General features: G+C 39.7%; 1 protein-coding gene across 3 annotated transcripts in view; it reads right to left on the bottom strand.

The window, feature by feature from the left end:
* ncapg2 (non-SMC condensin II complex, subunit G2) overlaps positions 1-23337 on the bottom strand; it is a 117635-nt gene that overhangs the window by 37873 nt on the left and 56425 nt on the right. For 2 of the 3 annotated variants that reach the window (XM_043690695.1, XM_043690696.1), the window contains exons 18-22: positions 18876-19026; positions 12166-12339; positions 6462-6578; positions 4464-4610; positions 1564-1663 (exon numbers count right to left, since the gene is read on the bottom strand). In XM_043690695.1, coding sequence (XP_043546630.1) covers positions 1564-1663; positions 4464-4610; positions 6462-6578; positions 12166-12339; positions 18876-19026 — 689 coding nt within the window. Of the gene's footprint in view, positions 1-1145; positions 1216-1563; positions 1664-4463; positions 4611-6461; positions 6579-12165; positions 12340-18875; positions 19027-23337 lie in introns of all 3 variants that reach the window. The other variant, XM_043690697.1, reaches the window with a different exon arrangement.

Raw genomic sequence — 23337 nt, 5'->3', positions numbered from 1 at the left:
ATATCACGATCCAAGATCAGAAAATTTAAACACAGATTGAATAATAAAAACATAATGTAATGCTAAATATTTAAAAGTGTCATATATGTTTCCTTTAGATCCCATTAACCACTCAGGAATACAGGAAATAAGACCAGGAATAGGTCATATGGCTAGAGGCCAATCCATCGCTTAATGAGTTCAAAGTTGAATCTTGACTTGAACTTTATTTTCCACTTCATCCTCATTTCTCTGGATGTTCTTTGATGTCAAAAATGTATGGACATCAGCCTCAAATCTACATGACAGTTAAGCATCCTTTTTCTGAGAGTAGAGAAAACCAAAAAGTTGCATTCCCTCAATGAAATAAATTTCTTGTGTTAGTCCAAAGTGGCTGCTCCTTTTCCTATTAACCTTACTTTAATTCTCTCCAGCTATGAGAAACAGCCACTTAGCCACTAACCACATCAAGCCCTTAGAATCTTGTATCTTTCAAAGAGATCACCTCTCATTCTTCTCAACTCCACAGAATATTGGTCCCATTCTACTGAATCACTCCCCAAAAGGCAACCTCCTCATCTTAGTAATCAAATCCAGTACACCGTCCTCTTTAAAAGAGGAATATATCCTCCTTGAGTACTTGGGCAAAAACCCCACAGTCCTGCTGATGTGATCTCAACAAAATCTTGAACAATTGTAGGAAGACTTGCTTACTTTTACACCTCAGCCCCCTTTTGTGATTTGAATAGAAAATAAATTGTACAGAATAATACAGGCAGCCGATTCACTACTATCACCACCCAAGGCCAATTTCACTTCCATAGTTTTAGTCAGAAAAATAAACCAGTAAACAGAGCTGGGAAGATCATCTGAGATGGAAGTGTGAATTTTCAAAGGGATGGTATCACAAATGCTTTTCCTTCACATTAGAGGTTTCTATTCAAAAGTAACAAGCTCCACAAATGCAATTAGTAATGTATTTTCTGATGAGGTGATAGTGGCATAGTGATAATACCAAACTGGACTAGTACCATTCTGGGGACCAAGTTTCAAATCCCACTATGATAGCTGGTGAAACTGGAGTAATAAAATGTGGAATGATAAACTTGTGTTGGTAATAATAAAACTAATAGTTTGTCATGTAAAAATAACATTTGGTTCATCACCTGGTCTGGTCTGCATATGACTCCAGACCCACAGCAATACAATGGATTCTGAACAGGCCTCTGGAATTGGCTAGCAAGAAACTAAGTCCAAGCAAAATTAAAGATGGGCAATCATTGCTGACTTTATTAGTGACACCCATTAAACAAAGCTAGCTAATTCCAAGGGAATCTTCCATTTTCATATCCACAAACACAATTATAACACAAGGAAAGAAAGAGCTGATCAGTATTAGACTTTGTACGGTGCATGTTGACAGAATGCATAGGTAATTTCAATGGAGCGGGTCGAGAATTCCAAATTCTCTCCATTAATCCACTTGTAATTCACTCACATGAAGATCAACCAATTAATGACATAAGTGTGACAAAAGGAAATTGCACAAATGACACAAGACACAATATATGATAAGCAGATTACCTGACTGCATTACAGCAAGGCCAAAGCCAAGTACCTGAGCTTGGAATTCCATATCAGATGCACCAACCATAACAATATCCTTACAAATTGTGAGATATACCTATACAAAGAAAATGTAACCTTAAGTTTATACTGGAATTTACAAATACCAAGAAATAAGAAAATTCACACCTTAAGATCCGTTAGGCAGCAAGCTTAAATTAAGATACCTAAGTTTTTCTTAAGATATCTGAGTGAAAGGATCAAGATCTGAAATTCCAAAGTCTAAAAAATTCAAGAGAACAACATGTTCCCAGTGCAAGAAACACTTAATGTGCTGAAATCTTTCTGCACATTCACAGGTGCGCTTGCATGCATTTGCAATGAAGATTGGAAGAAGAAAGGATACTTGACAGGCATTTTGGATGTCAGACTGTAGCTAAAGCTTAAGATGCATACTGTGGGAAGTTAATAGATGGTCAAACATATATTGTTTCTTGTTCTGAAATTTGATGGAGCTGCAGTTCAGATGCTGTTCAGTTCAGCCAGCATTTTTATCCTTGAAGGCCACCCTTGTTAATAGTAAACAGGTACTGCAAGGATACAGAACAGACTTTTCTTTATGAATTTTGTCAAGAATGACCAGTTATTCCCATTAATTGGATTATTTAAAATAAATAGAAGGTACGATATCAAACAGAAGATGAGGCAAGTTGTTTGGCTGCTGTATGCAAGTTTCAGTTAACATTCCAACCTTATGCAATTCAGCACTGTCTCCACCTTGTGGTCGTATTGACAACAAACAGCCAAAAGTGCCAGAAGAATCTAAAGCAAGGTGTTGATATTGATAGCTCATTCTTTTGAAAGAAGGACCAAAGGGAATATTAGCTACTAAGATACAACACACTTTTAAATTTGAAATGAAGGGGAGAAACCATCTGCCTAAGTGCTTAATAAAATATTTTCAGCAACTTACACCAATTCTGAAACCTAGATAGGATTGAATCCCTACAGTGTGGAATCAAGCCATTCAGCCTATCGAGACCACACCAACCCTCCAAAGAGCATCCCATCCACACCTACCCTATCCTTGTAACCCTACATTTCGCATGGCTAATTAGCTTGCGCAGGAAGAAGGGCTTCTGCTCGAAACATCGATTCTCCTGTTCCCTGGATGCTGCCTGACCTGCTGCGCTTTTCCAGCAACACATTTTCAGCTAATTAGCTTGCACATCCCTGGATATTATGGGCAATTTAGTATAGCAAATCCACTAACCTGCACATCTTTGGTTTGTGGGAGGATACTTGAGCATCCAGAGGAGACACACGCAAACACAGGAGAATATACAAGTACCACCCAGACAGTCACCAGAGGCTGGAATCCAATCTGGTCCCTGGCGCTATGAAGCAGCAGTGCTAACCACTGTGCCACCCCTTCATTAATACATCGGAACGAGGTTAGGCCATTCAGCTACACGAGCCTGTTCTGCCATTCAGTTAGCTCATAGCTATCTTGTCCTAAATCCTTTGACCCTTCGTACCTCTGATTAATAAAATCCTATCAATCTCAGGTTTAAAATTAACAATCAATCTAGCATTCACTGCTGTTTGTGGAAGTGTTCCAAATATCTACCTCCCTTTTTGTCTTAAAGTGCTCCCTAAAGTCTCTCCTGAACAGTCTGGTCCTAATTCTCAGGCTGTGTCCACCTCTGGTGGCCCTGTTATTGGAAAGATTTTATTAAGCTGGAGAAAGTTCAGAAGAGATTTACCAGGATGTTGCCAGAAGGTTTGAGTTATACGGAGTGGCTGGATAGGCTGGGACTTTTTTCAATGGAGCGTAGGAGCTTGAGAGGTGGCCTTATAAAAGTTTAAGATATTGAGGGGTACAAAGAGTTGATAGCAGTTGTCTTTTCCCCTGAATGGGGAATTTCAAGATTAGGGGAACACATTGTTAAGATGAGAGGAGCAAGATTTTAAAAAGACAAGAGCCAAATTTTTTGTTACACACTGGGTGGTTTGCAAATCAACTTCCTGAGGAAATGATGGACATGGGTACAATTACAATGTGTAAAAGACATTTAGATGGATACATGAATCGGAAAGGTTTGCAGGGATATGGGCCAGGAGCAGATGGATGGGACTAGTTTAGTTTGGGATCATGTTCAGCATGGACTGGTTGGACATAAGGGTCTGTTTCTATGCTGTCTGACTCTATGACTATAATACCCAGAGTTCTACAATACCCAACCAGTGGAAATAGTTTATTTTTATCTACCCCGTCTTTTCCTGTTAACATTGTGAAGATTCGATCAGATGATCCCTTAAACTTCTAAATTCCAGAGAAAATAAGCCTAATTTCTTTAACCTCTCCTCATAACCTAATCCAGTTATCATTCTCGTAAACCTACAACATATTCTCTCCAAGGCCAAAATATCCTGCCTAAGGTACAGAGCAGAGATCTATTCACAATATTTTGGGGAGGTGTCTGTCCAGGGTCCTGTATAACTGCAACGTAACTTCTGCATCTTTATTCCCCAGTCAGTACAGAAAAAAAAACGAAAGTTTTGAAAAAAATTCCCAGCATTGCATTTTTTGGTAATTATGTGAAATGAGAACATCAGTCCCCTTTCAAAAGGGTCACATTTCCAACTGTTCAGAATAGCAGCACAAAAATATAGTCCTAGCACATAAACCATCAACACTTCTTTAGTTTATTCCCCAAAACCACCACTACCAAGATACTTGTTAAGTTACCATCTTTTTCTCTCGTCTGAAGGGATTCTTAATGAAAATGGGATAGAACACAAACTATCATTGCAAGCTTCCCAAAATAATGCATCACAAAAAAATAGATGTTACCACATTTATAATTACAACTGGTGAACATTAACATTTGAACACACTTAATCCTATTACTTACATCAACTATTTGTCTTGCAGTCTCACTTTGATGCTCTGAAACCTCTATCTCCCTTCCTGGAAGGTGCAGAAATTGCAACACAACTTCATCTATCCAGCCTGCATTACGTTCGAGATCCAAAAGATAAGTTCTACCATCTACACAGAACTGAAAATAACAAGCAGAAAACAAAGCAATGCTTAATATTAAGTAGTTTATTATAAGGGTGTTAACAGAAAAATGTTTAAAAACAGACAAGATATTCATTTTAATTAGCTTCTGAAATTACAACTCAAAATACTTTTCTTGAAAATGCAAAAGAATATTGGATAAACACAAACATATGGGACGTAACTTTCACAGAAACATGATTTTTTTTTTAGAAACTGATTGTACGTGCCAAAAGATATATCAAAACAAAAGTGCTGTGTATCTGTTAGGTTTGGATCAGGAGGAAAAGTGCTAAAAGATAATACTGGGATGCTGAGAGCATCCAGATAGGCATTGAGTGAATGCTATGACAGCAAGTGAGCAGACCAAAGATACAGCCTGGTTCAATCTGTGAGCTAGGTGCTTATACCTTTATGCAAAGTCTTCTTGGAGCAGCAATGTAATGATAGTTGCCAGTGTGCCCCAAAATACAACATGACAGTACAGACGTGTACTGAAAATGGATTAGAGATGTGCCATTATAGTGCAGAGGCTAATATGCTGGTCGTCAGCATCCACTGACAGGGTGGGCATGCATCCAATGCCCTGAAGTCTACTTCTCAGACAACAGTGGCACACTCTCAAGATGCATGTTGAATGAACTTCCTGAGGAAATGTGCATGTGGGTACAATTATAACATTTAAAAGACATTTGGATAAGTACACGAATAGGAAAGATTTGAACCGATATGGGCCAGGAACAGATGGGTGGGACCAGTTTAAGTTTGGAATTTTGGTTAGCATGGACTGGTTGGACCAAAGGGTCTGTTTCCATGCTGTATAACCCTATGAAGTCCCAAAGAAGCAAATGGTGAGCAGAGCTGCTCGGTATTTGCTCTGACCTTCACATTAGGAATCTGTGCCACCTAGTTTCCAACTGGCAAGTGGTAGAATTAGAACCTGCATATTAATCAGGTGAGATTAGGAAGCAATCAGCAATAATCACAATTAATAGATTTCTCATCATTAACTAGCAAGAATCTTGTCTTGCATGTCTAGTACTGTTTGAAATTGAAAATTGCTTCCATCATCAAGGAAGGCCTCATTGACTGCTTCGCGCTATTGCCCATGTTGTTCAGGGCCCGGAAAGACTTTGTTCTGTGTTTGTTATTGTTGTTCAATCCATTGATTCAATGTAAAACCAAAATGGTGACTGGTTACCCATCTGTGAAAACCAGGTTAACAAATATTCTATTTAGATTTCTACAAACTAACAAAAAAAATGAAGCTCTTAATTGCATTTCTAGAACTAAGTAATTAAAACAACTTTTAATATCTATGTAAAACTAATATCTTACAGAATTAATTCAATATGGCAAGTATAGCAAAAGAAAAAGATAAGATTAACTTCTATATGGGCTTAGCTTAATCTCCAACAGTAAGAACAAACTAGCACATTTGCCATCAAAATAGAGAATGATGCCTGCAAATAAAAAGATTATCTCAGTATATATGTGACTTCTGAGGAATTCAGTAGTGATGTCACACACTGAACATCTTTCAGAATTTGATACAAATGATTTACTCCTAAATTAGTAAAAGCAAAATATTGCAGATGCTGGAAATCTGAAACAAACAATTGCTGGAGAAGCTCAGGAGGACTGGCAGCATCTGTGGAGAGAGAAATAGAGTTTTAATATATAATTCCGTATGAGGTTCTCAGAGCCGTATTGTTCTGAAGAAGTCACACCTGACTCAACTCAACTCGGTTTTGTCCTCTGCAGGTGCTGCACACCTGCTGGGCTTCTCCAGCATTCAATGTCTGTTACTTCAAACTTAATTTTAATTTAAATATTACCACTTACGTACCTTGTTCTGAAAATGAATAGTCAGTCGACAATATAAGCTGAAAGCCTTCAGAGCTGTATTCACGCCTATATCATGAAGCATCAATTCTGAAGTGTTCAAGAAGGAAGTTAAGAGTTCCTAGAACACAAATCAACTCAGATTACACTGAAGAATTAAACAACTAAGCAATTTCTACTTAAAAGATACAACTGAGAACGTAAATAAATTTATTATAATCACATTGTTTTATTAAATAATTTGTAAATTGAACTTATACATATTATTATTAAGAAACAAATCTAATAGTTATACAGCATTGTCATTACTCAGATCAGTTCCAGTGAAAAATCTGCTGTGCTTTATTCTGGATGACATGCATGTCAGCAACTAAAGAAATCTGCATTTAAATGTGATGGCACCTTTGTAGAGTTCATCCAATTTATGATAGCATTCTCATTAATATTCTGCCTATCTTTCCTTAAATTTTAATTCTGCCAATGTCTGCCTCTCCACAATACTAAAACAGTCATAATGAAAGACAGAAATGACAGTTCCTGTGACTATGATCCATTGTCTCTCTTTATCTTCCCTGCCGTCACTAGCCTCTTGCATGCATTACATTCATTGTTCTATGCAGTGACATTTTCTCACTAGATTCCCCTATCTGATCATAGCAAGAGCATCTGTATCTTCTCTTCCTCTTCCAGCATCATTACTTCCAAAGTTCTGAAATGAAGTACCTGTGATGTCCGCACCCTACTCAACTGCAACCCTGTGACACCATCTGCAGACACGGGATCAGATTTCACATAAACATTAACAAAATGGATTTATCAATCAATGGCCTATCTGCAACTAACATTGTAGTCAGTTTGCTTGTCCAATGTCTAGTTGTCGATGAGCCCAAAACTCCTACAGTTGAACATTAAGATTCTAGAAATCATTGCCTTAAGTCACGACCACACGTTCTGCTCTGTGCTACGGATTTCATACCTCATTCAGACTGTTGGGCTGGAGTGCATTAGGACTGTTTGCAATCTTGTTATTTATTCAATTCCAAACTGAGCTTCTAATCTTATGTTCAATTCATCATTAAAAAATATATCCATCTGCATAATATCCCTGTTGTAGCTGTGCTCCTACCTCAGCCCATCTGTTACTCAAACCTCAAATTTTTTAAAAAATCTACACACATGTAGACATTCTCCTACATGCCCAATCATCTTCGCTCTAAGCTCCATCCAAAATTCTGGATTAGAGTGGTGCCAGAAAAGCACAGTAGTTCAGGCAGCATCCGAGGAGCACTCTGCTTGTATTCCTGATGTATTCCTTTTGCCCGAAACGTCGATTTTCCTGCTCCTCGGATGCTGCCTGAACTGCTGTGCTTTTCCGGCACCACTCTAATCCAGAATCTGGTTACCAGCATCTGCAGTCATTGCTTTTACCCAAGGTCCATCCAAAACTCTACTACTCTTATTCTATTCGAGACTGACCAGCACAACTATCATGTTAATATTTGCTCATCCCTCTGGCTCAGTCCTCAATGTCTCAAAAGTAAAATTCTCACCATCTTATGGCTCATTACTTCCATAAAGAACAGCACCACATCTACAATGGTTCTGACTATCCATGATGCTTTTAACATTCAGGTGTTTTGACACATTCCTTCCTTTGAACACCACCACCACCGTTTAAAAGCATCCAATTGACAGAAATACTTTTGGCCATCCAACCTAATTTCACATAGATCTGTCTCTAAGCCACCTTAAAAGGCCTTCCATTAAATATTTCTTTTCATCACAAATTAAGGTAATTTCTTCCAGCCCTAATCTTTTCCTTTACGCCGATTTGTATCAGTTACATCTGTGATGAGCCTTAAGAGTTTTCATGTGAAAAATATACTGAATAAATGCAAGTGTTACTATTCTTTTGCTTAACAAAGTTACTAACTTTTAACGTTGTAGTGTCATCAGGAATTTAAGATTTTAGGGAATACTTGCATGGTCAGAACCATTGTAGCTCAGATTGTGGTTGAATTTGTTGGTTGATTTACTTGCAAACATTTTGTCCCCCTCCAGGGTGACATCTTCAGCGCTGTGTTTGTGATCTGCCCCCCATTTATCCGGTTCTGTCTGTTGTGTCGGGTGGCTCTACTTCCGGTTGTGTATTATAGTGGTCTGTGGATGGGATCTATTTCAACGTGTGTTTATGGAACCAGTGGATGAAAACCACGCCTCCAGGAATTTCCGAGCTCGACTTTGTTTAGCCTATCCCAGTATCGTAACATTGTCCCAGTTGAATTGGTGATCCTCGATGTCAGTGTGTATTGACAGGAGAGAGGACTGGTCGTGTCTTTTCGTTTTGTTGTGAGCTGATGCTCATGTATACTAGTGGAGAGTTTCCCACCCATTTGTCCGATGTAAATGTTTCTCGCATTTACTGCATGGTATTTTATACATCACATTTGTCCTGCATGTTGTGGGTATGTGGTCTTTTGTCCTGGATAGAAGCTGACGAAGTGTGGCTGTGGGTTTGTGTGCTGTCATCATTCCTGAGAGGACGTAGAAGTCTCATTGCTAATTCTGAGAAGTTTTTAACATAGGGTAGGGTGGTCAGTGTGTTGGGGGAGCATTGTTTGCACGCCAGGCATCGGCAGATGAAGCGGACAGGATATCCATTATTGGCAAATACTTTGTATGGGCGTTCCTTTTCTTTTTTGTGAAGTTCTGGGATGTTGCAAAGTGCAATGGCTCATTTAAATAGCATCTTGACACAATTGTTTGTGGAAGCTGGGGTGGTTACTGTTGTAACTGAGGATCTGATCTGTAGTGTGTAGCTTTTCTGTACACTCTGGTAAGGACGTCACCATTGTTTGTTTGTTCGTTCATTCATTCGTTCAACCAGTATATAAAAGAACAGGAATTGGTTATTGCTCTCTCTTCTGGTGAACTTGATCGCGGTGAATATGCTGTTAATAGACTTGCGTGTACTTTCCAATTTGGACCATTTATCGATAACAAATGTATTGTCCACGTATCTGATCCATTGTTTTGGCTGGATCTGGGGCAGGGCTGTGCTTCCTGGTCTTTCCATTACCATTTCAGCAATGAGTCCAGTGATGGGTGAACTCATGTGTGTCCCATTATTTATTTATATACCTGGTCATTAAAGACAAAGTGTGGGGTCAGGAATAGGTCCAGTAGTTTCAGAATATTGTCTTTGCAGATAGTTTCGTGTCAGTCTGCATTGTCAGTTTGTTTAGAAATGCAGCCAGTGTTTCCTTTGCTAGTGTTATATTGTGGAGGTGCCGGTGTTGGAATGGGGTGGACAAAGTTAAAAATAACAACACCAGGTTATAGTCCAAATAAACCTGTTGGACTATCAGATGTTGTGTGATTTTTAACTTAGTGTTTTATTGATAGAAGTGAACAGTGCTGTAATGTCAAATGAGACCATCATTTCATCTTCATCGATTTTTGCATCTGTAATGTTGAGGAATTCCAGTGTTGAATGGATTGAGTGTGTAGAGCCAACGATACAAAAGCATCTAAACTGCTTGCAGATACTGACACCTACCAACAGAGGGAGCCAGACCCCACACCAGATTTAACAATCCAGATTACCTACACTTTAAAGAAACTAGAAATAAGAATGGACATCCAGAAAATGAAGGCCGAAATTCAACAGCTCCCCGTTTTTACAGAGTTCCCAAATTGCACAAACCAGACAATCCCCCATAGACCTATACTCTCCCTACCAGGTACATTGTCAAAGAATGTGGTGTTGGACAAGCACAGGCGGTCAGGCAGCATCCAAGGAGCAGGAGAATCGACGTTTCGACTGTAAGCCCTTCATCAGGAATCCTGATGAAAGGATTTCGAGTATAAGCCTTTCACCAGGATACCAGATTTACACTCGAAACATCAATTCTCCTGCTCCTCGGTTGCTGCCTGACCTGTGCTTGCCCAGCATCACACTCTTCGAATATGATCTCTAACATCTGCAGTTCTCACTTTCCTCACACTGACATACAGACTAGCCAAGGAGCTACACTGCAGATTGAAATATCTCATTGCAGACTCAACACACTTAATCCATTCAGCACAGGAATACCTCAACAACACAGTTACAAAAATCGAAGATGAAATGAAGGTATCATTTGACGTTACAGCACTGTTCACCTCCATCAATATATCTGACAAACATTGGCTGCACTTCTAAACAAATGGACAATGCAGACTGGCAATGAAACTATCAGCAAAGATAATATTCTGAAACTACTGGATCTATGCCTGAGCACACATCTTGTTTTTAATAACCAGGTATATAAATAAATAATGGGACAAGCACGGGTTCACCCATCACTGGACTCATTGCTGAAGCAGTAATGGAAAGACCAGAAAGCTCAGCCCTCCCACAGATCCAGCCCAAACAATGGATCAGATCCATGGATGATACTTTTGTTATCGTTAAAACGGTCCAAGTTGGAAAGTACACACCACGTTCACTGGCATCAAGTTCACCAGAGAAGAGAACAATAACTAACTCCTGTTCTTTGAAGTACTGGCTGAACAAACGAACGAAGAAATGAATGAACAAATGAACGAACAGTGAATTCCTTTCCAAAGTGTATAGAAAAGCTACACATTACAGATCAGATCCTCAGTTACAACAGTAACCACCCCAGCTTCCACCGAGTTATGTCAAGAACCTGTTTAAATGAGCCATCACACACTGCAATGCCCCAAAACTCCACAAAAAACATGAGGAACACCCATACAAAGTCTTTGCCAATAATGGGTATCCTATCAGCTTCATCTGCAGATGCTGGCATATAAACAACACCAAGACGACACTGTACCCAGCACACTGACTACCCTATCCTACATTAGAAACATCTCAGAATTAACAATGAGGCTTCTACATCCTCTGGGAATAATGACAGCATACAAACCCACAGCCACACTTCACTAGCTTCTATCCAAGACAAAAACCCCATACCCACAATATGCAGGACAAATGTGATGTATAAAATACCATGCGAGAACTGCTGTAAACATTACATAGGACAAACGGGCAGGAAACCTACCACCAGAATACATGAGCATAGGCTCACAACGAAACAAAATGACCAGTCCTCCCTCCTAACAATACATACTGACAACAAGGGACACCAACTCAACCGGGACAATGTTACAATACTGGTATAGGCTGAACAAAGTCACGTTCAGGAATTCCTGGAGGCCTGGTATTCATCCACTGGTTCCATAAACAAATACATTGAAATAGACCCCACCTATAGACCATTGCACAGTACAAAACCAGCAGTAGAACTACTCACCACAGCGGACAGAACCGTATAAATTTGGGCAGATCATAATGACAGCACTTCATCCGGAAGCTACACAGCACTGAAGATGTCACCCAGAAGGGAGATGAAACATTTGCAAGTAAATCAACCAGCTGGCGAACTGACCAACAATGTCACCAGGAACATTTCCTTTCTCTTAAAAGGCTAATTTTAAAAGAGCTAGAAGATCTCATGGTACATAAATCTACATATATAATGTTAAAATTGTTTACAAAACAGACAAATTATACATACATTAGCAGCTGTTGATAAATGCTGCCACCATACATTAGAGACATAGGAATATTTGACATTAAATGGTCAGATGTACTATAATTTATACAAGCCAAATGAAACATTTTCTTTAAAAATTACCTTGACTGCTCCCAAGGCCTTCAAAAGCTGGTTCAGCTTGTTTTGCGGTGAATTTAGGAAGCACTCCTGAGTCATGATATTAGTCAGTATATATTCCAAAAACTTTAATGCCAACTCGAATTTAGGTTCCACAGTTTCCTGGATTTTTACTGTACGCTGTCGGATATTTTTATTCTGAAAGAAAACGGGCAGGAAAGATATTTGTTCAACAAACACTTTTCAATGATCTTAAACATTCATTGCAGTTTTCAACTGAACAGAAATTTTTAACTTTTTCATGCTGTAGATACTATTGGTGTTCACATACAACTTGAAAATTAAAAAGGTGAACACTCAGACCACTAAATACATTAAAGTTATACCTTTTAACTGAAAATGATTGGGATCTCAACTATTTAGTCTAAATCAATATCGTGGACAAAGGAATAAAGGTATTCCATGAATTGTAGCTAAATTTACTGATGACGCAAAAAGATGCAAGAAAGTATGTCATGAAGAGGACAAAAAGTCAGCCTACGAGTATTGATAAAGTGAAAGGGTAACAATTTTATCAGGTGTAACAGTGTGGAAAAATTGCTCGAATCTTCTGAACAGTGACAATCACTGTCGAATCAGTGCTCCGCTCAAACATTTCCACAACATGATACTGCTCCAAGCTCAGTTTTAACAGCAAATGGGATTGCTACATCTCTGAGACCTCCAGCACACAGCAGATTGTGGGAGAAGATAGGACACACTCCTTTTTAAATGAATGTACAAGTGAACAAATGAGTGAATGGGTAGGGTGAGGTCATAGGTGTAGGATGTGGGATGTAAAGTGGCTGCTGAGGAAGGAATCAAGGACGAGGAACTGGGGGAAAGCCAGTGAGTGTGATTGGATGCCTGTTCTGGAACCATGCATTAGACCTTTTTTTTGTCTAACATTTCCGAGGTAACATATCAGACAATTCCCACAAAATTCAACTCTTAAGTCGAAACTTTCCAGGCAAATCCCATGTATGATCATGCATGAGGACTTCCACAGAATCCAAACATACACTTGCAAACATATCTCTGGTCTCAGATAGTCTGAAGACCGGAAGATTTGAACCAATGTGAATTTATTCTTTTTGGCAAGAAAAGTAGAAAAGTACCACATTATTTAAATGAAGAGACTTTAAAACTGCGCAATACAGAGGGATCCCCTACACTTATATGCTTCTTTTAAAATTCATTCACAGGATGTGCACATAGCTGAATAGACCAGTGTTTACTGTTCAACTTTATCTATCTTACATAGACCAAATCAGGATGGTTTGGGCAAGAACTTACAGGTGTACACATTTGTCTACTAGCCCTGTTCACTTCGATGTTTGGAGTCCCAGGTTTAGAAGTCTAAGGGGCCTTGCTGAGTTTCATTTTCTGTATTATTTTATAGAACACAGGAGTCACTGTCAAAAATTAGCATCTGCTGTATATCCCTAACTGATCGGAGTGATTTGCTCAGCCATTTCAGAAGATAGTGATGAGTCAACCACATTGCAGATGATTTGGAATCACATATAGACCAGACCAAGCAAGGATGGCACATTTCCTTCCCTAAAAGTGAAGCAGCTGGGTTTTGGTTTTGAGAATCGAGGTTAGGTTTATGGCATTATTACAGGGACTAACCATATATTCCAGACTTTATAAATTCGATGAGCTGCTGTGGTTTTGAACTAGTGACTCCAGGGCACAATACCTGGATGAATACCTCAGTAACATTATCATCAAACCACGGTCTCCCACAAAAAGATGACATCAAGTTGCTACAGTGCACTTTGTAGTTTGTGCACACTGCTGCCACTCCATGGTGGTGGAGGGAGTCAACATTGTTGGAACTCGAAACCTTAGCAACAAAATTTCAAGATGTATCATGCTACCAAAATCTTACGCATGTTTTGTTTAAATAATCAAAATTCCCAGATAGCCCAAAGCTCTAATTATTGTTGACTTGGAATGCATCACATGAAAGCGAAGAAAGCAGATCCCATACAAATGTGGAAATGGGAATTGTATATATACACTCAAGGGGGAAAAAAAATGTTGTAGGAATCTGCAGAAAGAGCAGAGAAGAGAGTAATTCACTCAAATCCTTACACATCCAAACCAAGAATCGTCTTCATCTTGAAGGACAAGGGCAGCAAATACTTGAGAACACCACCAGCCACAAGTTCCACAACTGCCCCAAAAACTCACAATCCTGACTTCCAAATATATCAACTTTCTTCGCTCTTGCTGGATCAAAATCCTAGAATTCCCTAAAAGCATTGTGGGCCAACCTATGGCAAATGGACTGCAGCAGCTTACCACCACCTTCTCAAAGGCAACTAAAGGCAGGCAATAAATGCTGGCCAAAAAAAAATTAAATTGTCAAACAGAAAACAAAGGCATGATAGTCTAAATGGTGTACTGTTCAAGATAATTCTATGAATGAATGGTCTAAATAAAGTAATTACTCAGGTGCATTAAGTGATTAGGAAAGTAAATGTTGTTTACTGCAAGGATAAAAACAAAATTAAAGACGGATGTTTTGCTATAGTTGTAGTCTTAATGCCCTCCCTGTACATGGACAGTACTGCATTCAGTTTTGGGCTACATATTTGAAAAATGATATAATTGCATTGAAAACAAAAGTAACATGATTCACTTGGTTAGTCTCAGAGATGAAGGAGTTGTCTTAAGAGTAAAGGTTGGACAGGTCAGGCCTGTAGCCTTTGGATTTCAGAAGCACGAGAGATGAATGTATTGAACCACTTAAGATCCTGAAGAGATCTGACACATTGGAAGCTTAATTTTAAAGAATGTTGCCCCTTATGAGAGAGACTAGAACTAGAGGACACTGTTTAAAAGTATTGGGTCTCCCATTTCAGGTGAAGGTGGGAAGCATTTTTTGTCTGAGAGGGTCATTAGTCTATGGATTCTCTTCCCTAGAAAGAGAGTGGAGACTGGGACATTGAATTTATTCAAGATGGATTTTTAATTGACAAAGGGAGTCAAGTCTAATGGAACAATTAGGAAAGTGGAGTTGAAGCCACAATCAGATTAGCCATGATAGCAGGTTTAAGAGGCCAAATGGCCTATCCTGCTCCAAATTCTTCAGTCAGTACAAGAACACAAGTTACAAAATTACAAGTATTCATGGTTTCTTTAGGTAAGTTAGATTACCAAGTTGAGGTATTTCTTTCATTTTTTTCAAAGTTCTATCCTCAGATTTGAGAATGGAGTACCAAAAAGAACTACAAGAGGGGTTGATTATTAACACGTCTGCCTTTTAGTAAATTCACAATATCTTACTGCTATTTGGGTAGATGATCTTCCACTATTTTTAATATTTAATGAGTCTTATTCTGAAATAAACCCAGAGTAGAGATAATATTTTTCAAGTTCACTCAAGGGATGTGGGCACTGCTGGCTAAGCCAGCATTTATTGCCCATTCCTCATTGCTCAAGAGTGGTAGTGAGCTACCTTCTTGAAGCACTGCAGCTTATTTCATGTAGGTACACACACAATGTCATTTGGGAGATTTCCATGATTTTGACCAAGCAACATTTAAAGAACCGCAATGGATTTCCAAGTCAGGATGGTGAATGGCTTGAATGAGAACTTGCATGAGGCGGTGTTTCTATTTATCTGCTGCCATGTCCTTCTAGATGATACAGGCTGGGAGTGTGGAAAGAGCCTTAATAAATTTCTGCAGCGCATCTTGCATATAGTACACAATAACGCTACTGAGCATCAGTGGCGAAAGAAGTGAATATTTTTGGAAATGATGTTAATAAAATAGACTGTTTCATCCTGGATGGTGTCAAACTTCTTGAATGTTGCTGGAGTGCATGCATCCAAATAAGTGGGAAGTGTTCCATCACACTCTTTATCATGTACCGTGTAGATGGTGGCTCTGGGGAGTCAGGAGAGGAGTTACTTTTTTAAACTTCAAAAATATACTTTATTTAGAGAAATCTTTGGCACCTGTAGAGTTGATGATGCCATTCAGATGTATACTTTACACGTCTTTACATTCAGAGAATAGACTGAGTCATTGGTATTTCCGATTTTGTATGTTAACCATCCAGCCTCTTGGCCTCTAGCTGAGGCGTCAGCGAAGCCTAATTACTGAATGGGCTCCCATTATTCTTCAGCAGAAAGACCTTACACAGTGGTCTTTCCCCACGGCGCCTTGGCGGCAGCTGCCCCAAGCTTCAGCATGCTCCTCAGCACGTAGGCCTGGCCCTTGGAATGTGCCAGTCTGCAACACTCAGTCAGGGTCAACTCTTTCATCTGGAAGACCAGCAAGTTTTGGGCAGACCAAAGAGCATCTTCCACAGAGTTGATGTTTGTCTCAGTGTGTATCCCGGGGAACAGACAGTAGAGCATGGAGTCCCGCGTCATGGAGCTGCTTGGAACAAAACTCGACAAACACCACTGCATTCCTCTCCAGACTTCCTTTGCATAGGCACATTCCAGAAAGGAGAGTCAGAAGAGGACTTACATGCTGTATGACTCCAAGTTTATGACCAGTACTTATATGACTACAGCAATTCAGTTTCTGGTAACCCCATGATGTTGTTAGTCAGAGTTCAGTAATTGTGATGCTATTGAATGTCTCAAATATCGATTATTTGATTCCAAAGCCCTGGTGGTACATATACAATACAGGTTATTGCAACATTGTTTAATTCAGATAAATGCGAGGTGCTACATTTTGGAAGACAAATCTTAGCAGGACTTATGCACTTAATGAGAGTGTTGCTGAACAAAGAGACCTTGGAGTGTAGGTTCATAGCTCCTTGAAAGTAGAGTCGCAGGTAGATAGGACAATGAAGGAGGCGTTTGGTATGCTTTTCCTTTATTGGTCACAACATTGAGTATATGAGTTGGGAGGTCATGTTGCAGCTGTACAGGACATTGGTAAGGCCACTTTTGGAATATTGTGTGCAATTCTGGTTTCCCTCCTATCAAAAGGATGTTGTAAAACTTGAGAGGGTTCAGAAAAGATTTACAAGGATGTTGTCGGGGTTGGAGGGTTTGAGCTATAGGGAGAGGCTGAAAAGGCTGAGGCTGTTTCACCTGGAACATCAGAGGCTGATCTTATATAGGTTTATAAAATCATCAAGGGCGTGCATAGGGTAAAAAGACAAGGTCTTTTCCTTGGAATGGGAGAGTCCAGAACTAGAGGGCATAGGTTTACAGTAAAAGGGGAAAAATTTAAAAGGGACCTAAGGGGCAGCTTTTTGATGTAAAAGGTGATGCATGTATGGAATGAGCTGCCAGAGGAAGTGGTGGAGGCTGGTACATGGACAACATTTAAAAAGCATTTGGATGGGTATATGAATAAGAAGGGTTTAGAGAGATATAAGCCAAGTGCTGGCAAATGGGACTAGATTAGATTAGGATATCTGGTGGGCATGGACGAGTTGGCCGAAGGGTCTGTTTCTGTGCTGTAAATCTCTATGACTCTGACCTGAGGATGTAGCTAGGAAGCCTGCAGCAAATAACTCAGTCCCCAAAGTGAGAAGAGGCAAGTCAGAACTGACTGCCCAGAGAGTTCATTACTACTGAAGTAACAAGGGGCCGACAATTCCCTACTGAACACTATGCCACCCAGAGTGGAATACAAAAGAACAGGGTTAGAAGTCCTGCTTCAATTCAATTCCTGCGTGCTACTGGGACTAAATGTGTGTGACAGTAAGCAAGTGACTCACCATGCACCATACTGGGTTCCAGCGTCAGTGTGCTGTTAAGATCACAGTCCATGAACTATAAGCCAGTCCCCCTTATGTTGCAAGTAAAATGACTCGCTCACTTTTAGAAATCAGCTAGCTAGCAAGCCAGATAAAAGGAAACAGGATAGCAATAGGACTCTCTATTAATGTTAGAATTCAATCATGATTAAAAGGAATCAGAACAACAGAATCTCAATGCCACTGTGATTGATAACCTCAACTGCATTAGCCACAAAGTTCAACGATCAGTTCATTGTGAGCAATTCAGAGACTGCTCTATATATTTTTATTTTTCAACTTTTATCTTTTTGAACTCCCCTCTTATTTCTAACTTATGTATTTGTGTATTGCATTGTTAATTCTTCTCATTTAGTAATTAATAAGTTCACACTTGTGTTAACTCAATAAAGCCTCAAGTTAAATTGACTACTTTTGAAACACAAGCACATTTGACCCTGGGAGAAAAGCTATCTGCATGGGAAAGGATCCATTTTTAAACATTACCTTGTTGTGCAATGAAAGATGGTGGTTAAATGAAGACGGGTAACCAGTTCATTAAATGGTCATTAGATAGGCACGTGGACGAGAATGGAATAGTGTGGGTTGGATGGGCTTCCGATGTGTTCCATAAGTTGGCACACTATCGAGGGTCAAAGGGCCTGCACTGCACTGTAATGTTCTATGTTCATCTTTCCTCATTTGGGATCTGCCAATTTGGGATATCGTATCTGCAATTTCAATCAGTGTCGAGACATAACTGTATTTGATTTTGTTCTTGTTGCTAATGCATTTAGAACGGACATTACATTTGTATCAACCATCTAACATGTATTTTCCATAATTGTTTTAAATATTTCAGAAAATCAAGAACTGTCTTTTTATGATTCCACATGTTGAGAGGAACAACCTGCAACAACTTTTCTTCTATATACAAATCAATTTAAATCTTAAATAAATTTTCTAACCTTCTGGGGAAGTCGATCTGTTAGCCAGTCAGTGATCAACTCAAGCACATGTCCAACCTTCCCCCACTGACACAGACAGTCTATCAACGAGGAATATTTATTCTCATCAGCTCCTTCATCTAAATTTCTCAGCTTTGAGAGGACCCCACAACTGCAAACAATAAACAATGATTAGAAGATGAAAACAGTAAAAAACAATTTCTTTTTCCTCTTTCTTCAAGTGGCTACAATTCTGGATAATGACTTAATTTCTACCCTTATGTCATCATAGCTTAATTTCAAGCACCACATATCCACAAACTAAAAAATAGCAACATATTTTCACCATAGTTTAGTTTTAAAAGTTTCAACAGTGTCAATAGTGAAAATGTCAACTTTTACTTTGCAATTCTGAAAATTTTGCAGGATTAAGTGATAGAAAAGCTCACTTCTCAAGACTTAATTTTATTCTTTGTTAATGAGACTTCATCGCTGATAATATGAACAGATATTGTCCATTCCCAAACATTCTCGAGAAAGCGACTCCAGTGCTGTCATCACAATTGGTTCACCACCATGTAGACTGACTGAGCTGGTCAAGTCTTAAAGATCATTGCAACAAGTGGTAAGGAAACCAACAAAAGCAAGTATGTACACCCAACTTCGTCCTCACCAACCTGTGTGCTCCAGATGCATTTATCCATTACAGTAGCAGTAGAAAAAAATCACCACACAGTTCTTGTGGAAGTGAAGTCGTATCTCCACATTCAGGATAATATCTAACAGTTTATATGGCATTCATACCATGCTGAACGGGACAGATTTCAAACAGATCTAGCAGCTCCAACCTGGGTCCACAGAGTCTCATGGATGCCATTGGTAGCAGCACAACTGTATCCAACAATATTTGAAACCTGCTGATCCAGCACATCTCACTCACCATGACAAATCCAACCCAGTTAATTACTGTCCCAGTCTAGTCTCTATCATGAGTAAAAGAATGGAAAGGGCCATCAACAGTGTTATTGAGCAGTGTTTACTGATCAAGAACCCACTCACTGATGCTCAGTTTGATTTAATCAGGGACACTTAGCGCCTGACTTCAACACAGCCTTGGTTCAAACATGGTTAAAACAGCTAAACTCAAGGGTAGGCAAGAGTCTTGACAACAAGGCCTCATTTGACAGAGGGTGATGTCTAGCTGCCTGAGCAAAATCAGAGTCAATGAGAATAGAATAAAATTCTGACAGTTGAAGTCAAATGCAGCACAAAGATGATTGTGATTCTTGGAGATTAATAATCTCTGCTGGAGTTCCTTAAGATAATTCTATGCTCAACCATCTTCAACTGCTGAAAGTCAATGGAAACGTCACTACCTGCATATTCCCCTTCAAAGCACTCACCATTTTAACCTAGAAATATATTATTGTTCTTTGCCCATATCTAGGTCAAAATCATGAAACTCCCTTCATAGAGCATTGTGGGTATACTTACAACAAATGGACAGCACTGGTTCCACAAGGCAGCTCTGCCAATCCTTACTTCCCTTGAGAACATGAAGGAAAGTCCTCATCTCCTGAACGGATGAGGATGGAATTGGAACGCCGTGTTGTTTGGAGAGGAACATGCAGTTGCCATTGTGGTGCCATGCATCTGCTGCCCTTATCCTTTGGGTGACAATGGTTGCAAGTTTGGTGTTGTTGAAAATGCTTTTATGAGTTGCTGCAATCCATCTTGCAGGTAGAATGCACTGCTGACAATATAGGCTGGCAGTAGAGATGGTGAATGCTGAAGACAGTGGTTTATGGTGTCAATCATAGGTCACACATCAAGTTGATTTTTGCCTTGTAAATGATGAACAGACTTTAGTTAATCTAAGTGGCATATTACTTGCAACATAAATTCCCAGCCTCTGACCTGCTGTCAGTAGCTACAGAATTTATATGGCTGGTCAATGGTGGACATCAATGTGTTGACAAAAGAGGATCCAGTGATAGGGGCACGAGGCTAGAGTCTCTTTTGTTTGAGTTGCTCATTGCTTGTCACTTGTCTCCATTGAATATTATTTTCTACTTATCAGCTCAATCGTGAATGTTGTCCAGATCATGCTGCATAAGGATACCAAAGCACTGAGATATCGCACTGAATATTGCATTGTACATCCGCTCCTTTTACATAACGATATAAGGAAGGTCACAGATGAAGCAGCTGATAATGGTTGGGCCAAAGATACTATCCTGAGGAACTCCTGCAGCTATGTCCCAACACAATAGATGATTGATCTCTAACATCTTCCTTAATGTAAGGCATTACTGCAATCAGTAGAGACTTTCCTCTATTATTTCCTATTACATCAATAGGCTCTTGATGCCATACACGTTTGAACGCTACCTTGAAATTTCAAGTTCAAAATCACACGACACTAGGTTCTAGTCCAAAAGGTTTATACAAAAATACAGGCTATCAGAGTGCTGCTTCTTCGTCAGGTAGCTAGTGGGGCAGGATACATAAAGCACAGAATTTATAAGTGAAAGATCAAAGTGTCATACAACTGATGTGATGTATTACACAGACCTAGATGGCTGTCAAGTCTTTAATCACTTAGAATGGTGGTGCACATTTCGATTGAATCCCAGAATTTACTGTCGCCAGACAACTTAAGGTTTTATCAGTACTTCAAAACATTCAGTTCATTCATTACCAGGGCACAGCACTACAATGCGCACCACACACAAAATTAACTGCAGCAATCTGCCAACATTTTTTCAACATTCCCAAATTAGAGACCTCTGCGACCTACAAAGGGCATGGACAGCATGCACTTGAGACACTACAATTTGTACGGTCATCTCCTATGCACACACCATCCAGATTTAAAAATATATAGCATGTCCTCATTGTCAATGTCACTCCAAAATCAATACACCAGAACCACCTGTACAACAGTTACAGGGCCACAAATGCCACACAAAATCTCTCACTAGCAGCTTCTCAAGGGTAATTTTCCAACATTAACAATCCATGAATGATTAAAAGTACATGATAAGTAAGTGCATACTGTGGTCAGAACATAGTTACAGTACTTGAGAATAAATAATCACATAGGGAGATGATGAATAGGCCGAGGCTGTTTTCCCTGAAGCGTCAAAGGCTGAGGGGTGACCTCACAGAGGTTTATAAAATCATGAGGCATGGATAGGATAAATAGACAAGGTCTTCTCCCTGGGGTGGGGGAGTCCAGAACTCGAGGGCATAGGTTTAGGGCGAGAGGGGAAAGATATAATAGGGACCTATGGGGCAACTTTTTCATGCAGAGAGTGTTGCATGTATGGAGTGAGCTGCCAGAGGATGTGATGGAGGTTGGTACAATTGCAACATTTAAAAGGCATCTGGATGGGTATACAAATAGGAAGGGTTAGTTGGATATGAGCAAATGGGACTAGCTTAGGTTAGGCTATCTGGTTGGATAGTTGGATTGAAGGGTATGTTTCTGTGCTGTACGTCTCTATGATTCTGTATAAATACATTTAAAAATACAGATTTCAGAATGAAGAATGATTTACTCCCACACCAATGAGCTTGAAGATAGCGAATAAGCAAAAGACAAACAACAGATTCTGTAAGGTCATAGCAGTAGGTGCTCAGATAATCAGGTCGATAGGTTATTTGGAGGCTTTGTGCATTCTCTCCAGCACCTCAACTTAATCTGTGTTCCTGATAAAGTGTCCCATGTATTCAGTATAGTGGATCAGTACAAATCAGGGACTTCCTTGAGTCAGAGGGGACAACTCAATGTTGTTAACAGGACATCCTGAAAGCATTTATGCTATCTTCCTGAAAGTCTCTGGCTGCAAGCGTTTAGGGCAGAACTGTTGCCTCTGGAGTCTGGTGTCAAGTATACAAAGGACATAATACTCACAGCTAAGCTGCTTTGAGAGATTAGTGCATTAATGTCAGACATGTGTTTTGGGAGAGGACACGGTTTTCATTAGAATCCACAGTGTGGAAACGGGTCATTTGGCCCAACAAGTCCACACCGACCCTCCAAAAAGCATCCCATTCAGACCCATTCGCCTACCATTTTCCTATAACCCTGCATATCCCATGGCTAACACATTTAACCTATACATCCCTGAACACTATGGGCAATTTAGCATGGCAAATCCACGTAACTTGCACATCTTTGGACTGTGGGAGAAAACCAGAGTACCTGAGGAAATCCATGCAGACACAGGGAGAACTTGCAAACACCACACAGGCAGAGAATAGAATTGAACCAGGCTCCCTAGTACTGTTGCTGGATTGCCTTCCTTGACGTTCCCAACAGTACCCCTCCACTGACATTCTCATTCGTTTGGTCGAACTGGTCCTCACCCTTAACAATTTCTCCTTTGAATCCTCCCACTTCCTCCAGACCAAAGGGGTAGCCATGGGCACACGTATGGGCCCCAGCTATGCCTGTCTCTTTGTTGGCTACGTAGAG

The sequence above is a fragment of the Chiloscyllium plagiosum genome, chromosome 5 (assembly GCF_004010195.1).
Source record: "Chiloscyllium plagiosum isolate BGI_BamShark_2017 chromosome 5, ASM401019v2, whole genome shotgun sequence".
Classification (NCBI taxonomy): Eukaryota; Metazoa; Chordata; class Chondrichthyes; order Orectolobiformes; family Hemiscylliidae; genus Chiloscyllium; species Chiloscyllium plagiosum.
The sequence above is the reverse complement of the archived record's forward strand: the minus strand, read 5'-3'. Positions and strand labels throughout refer to the sequence as shown.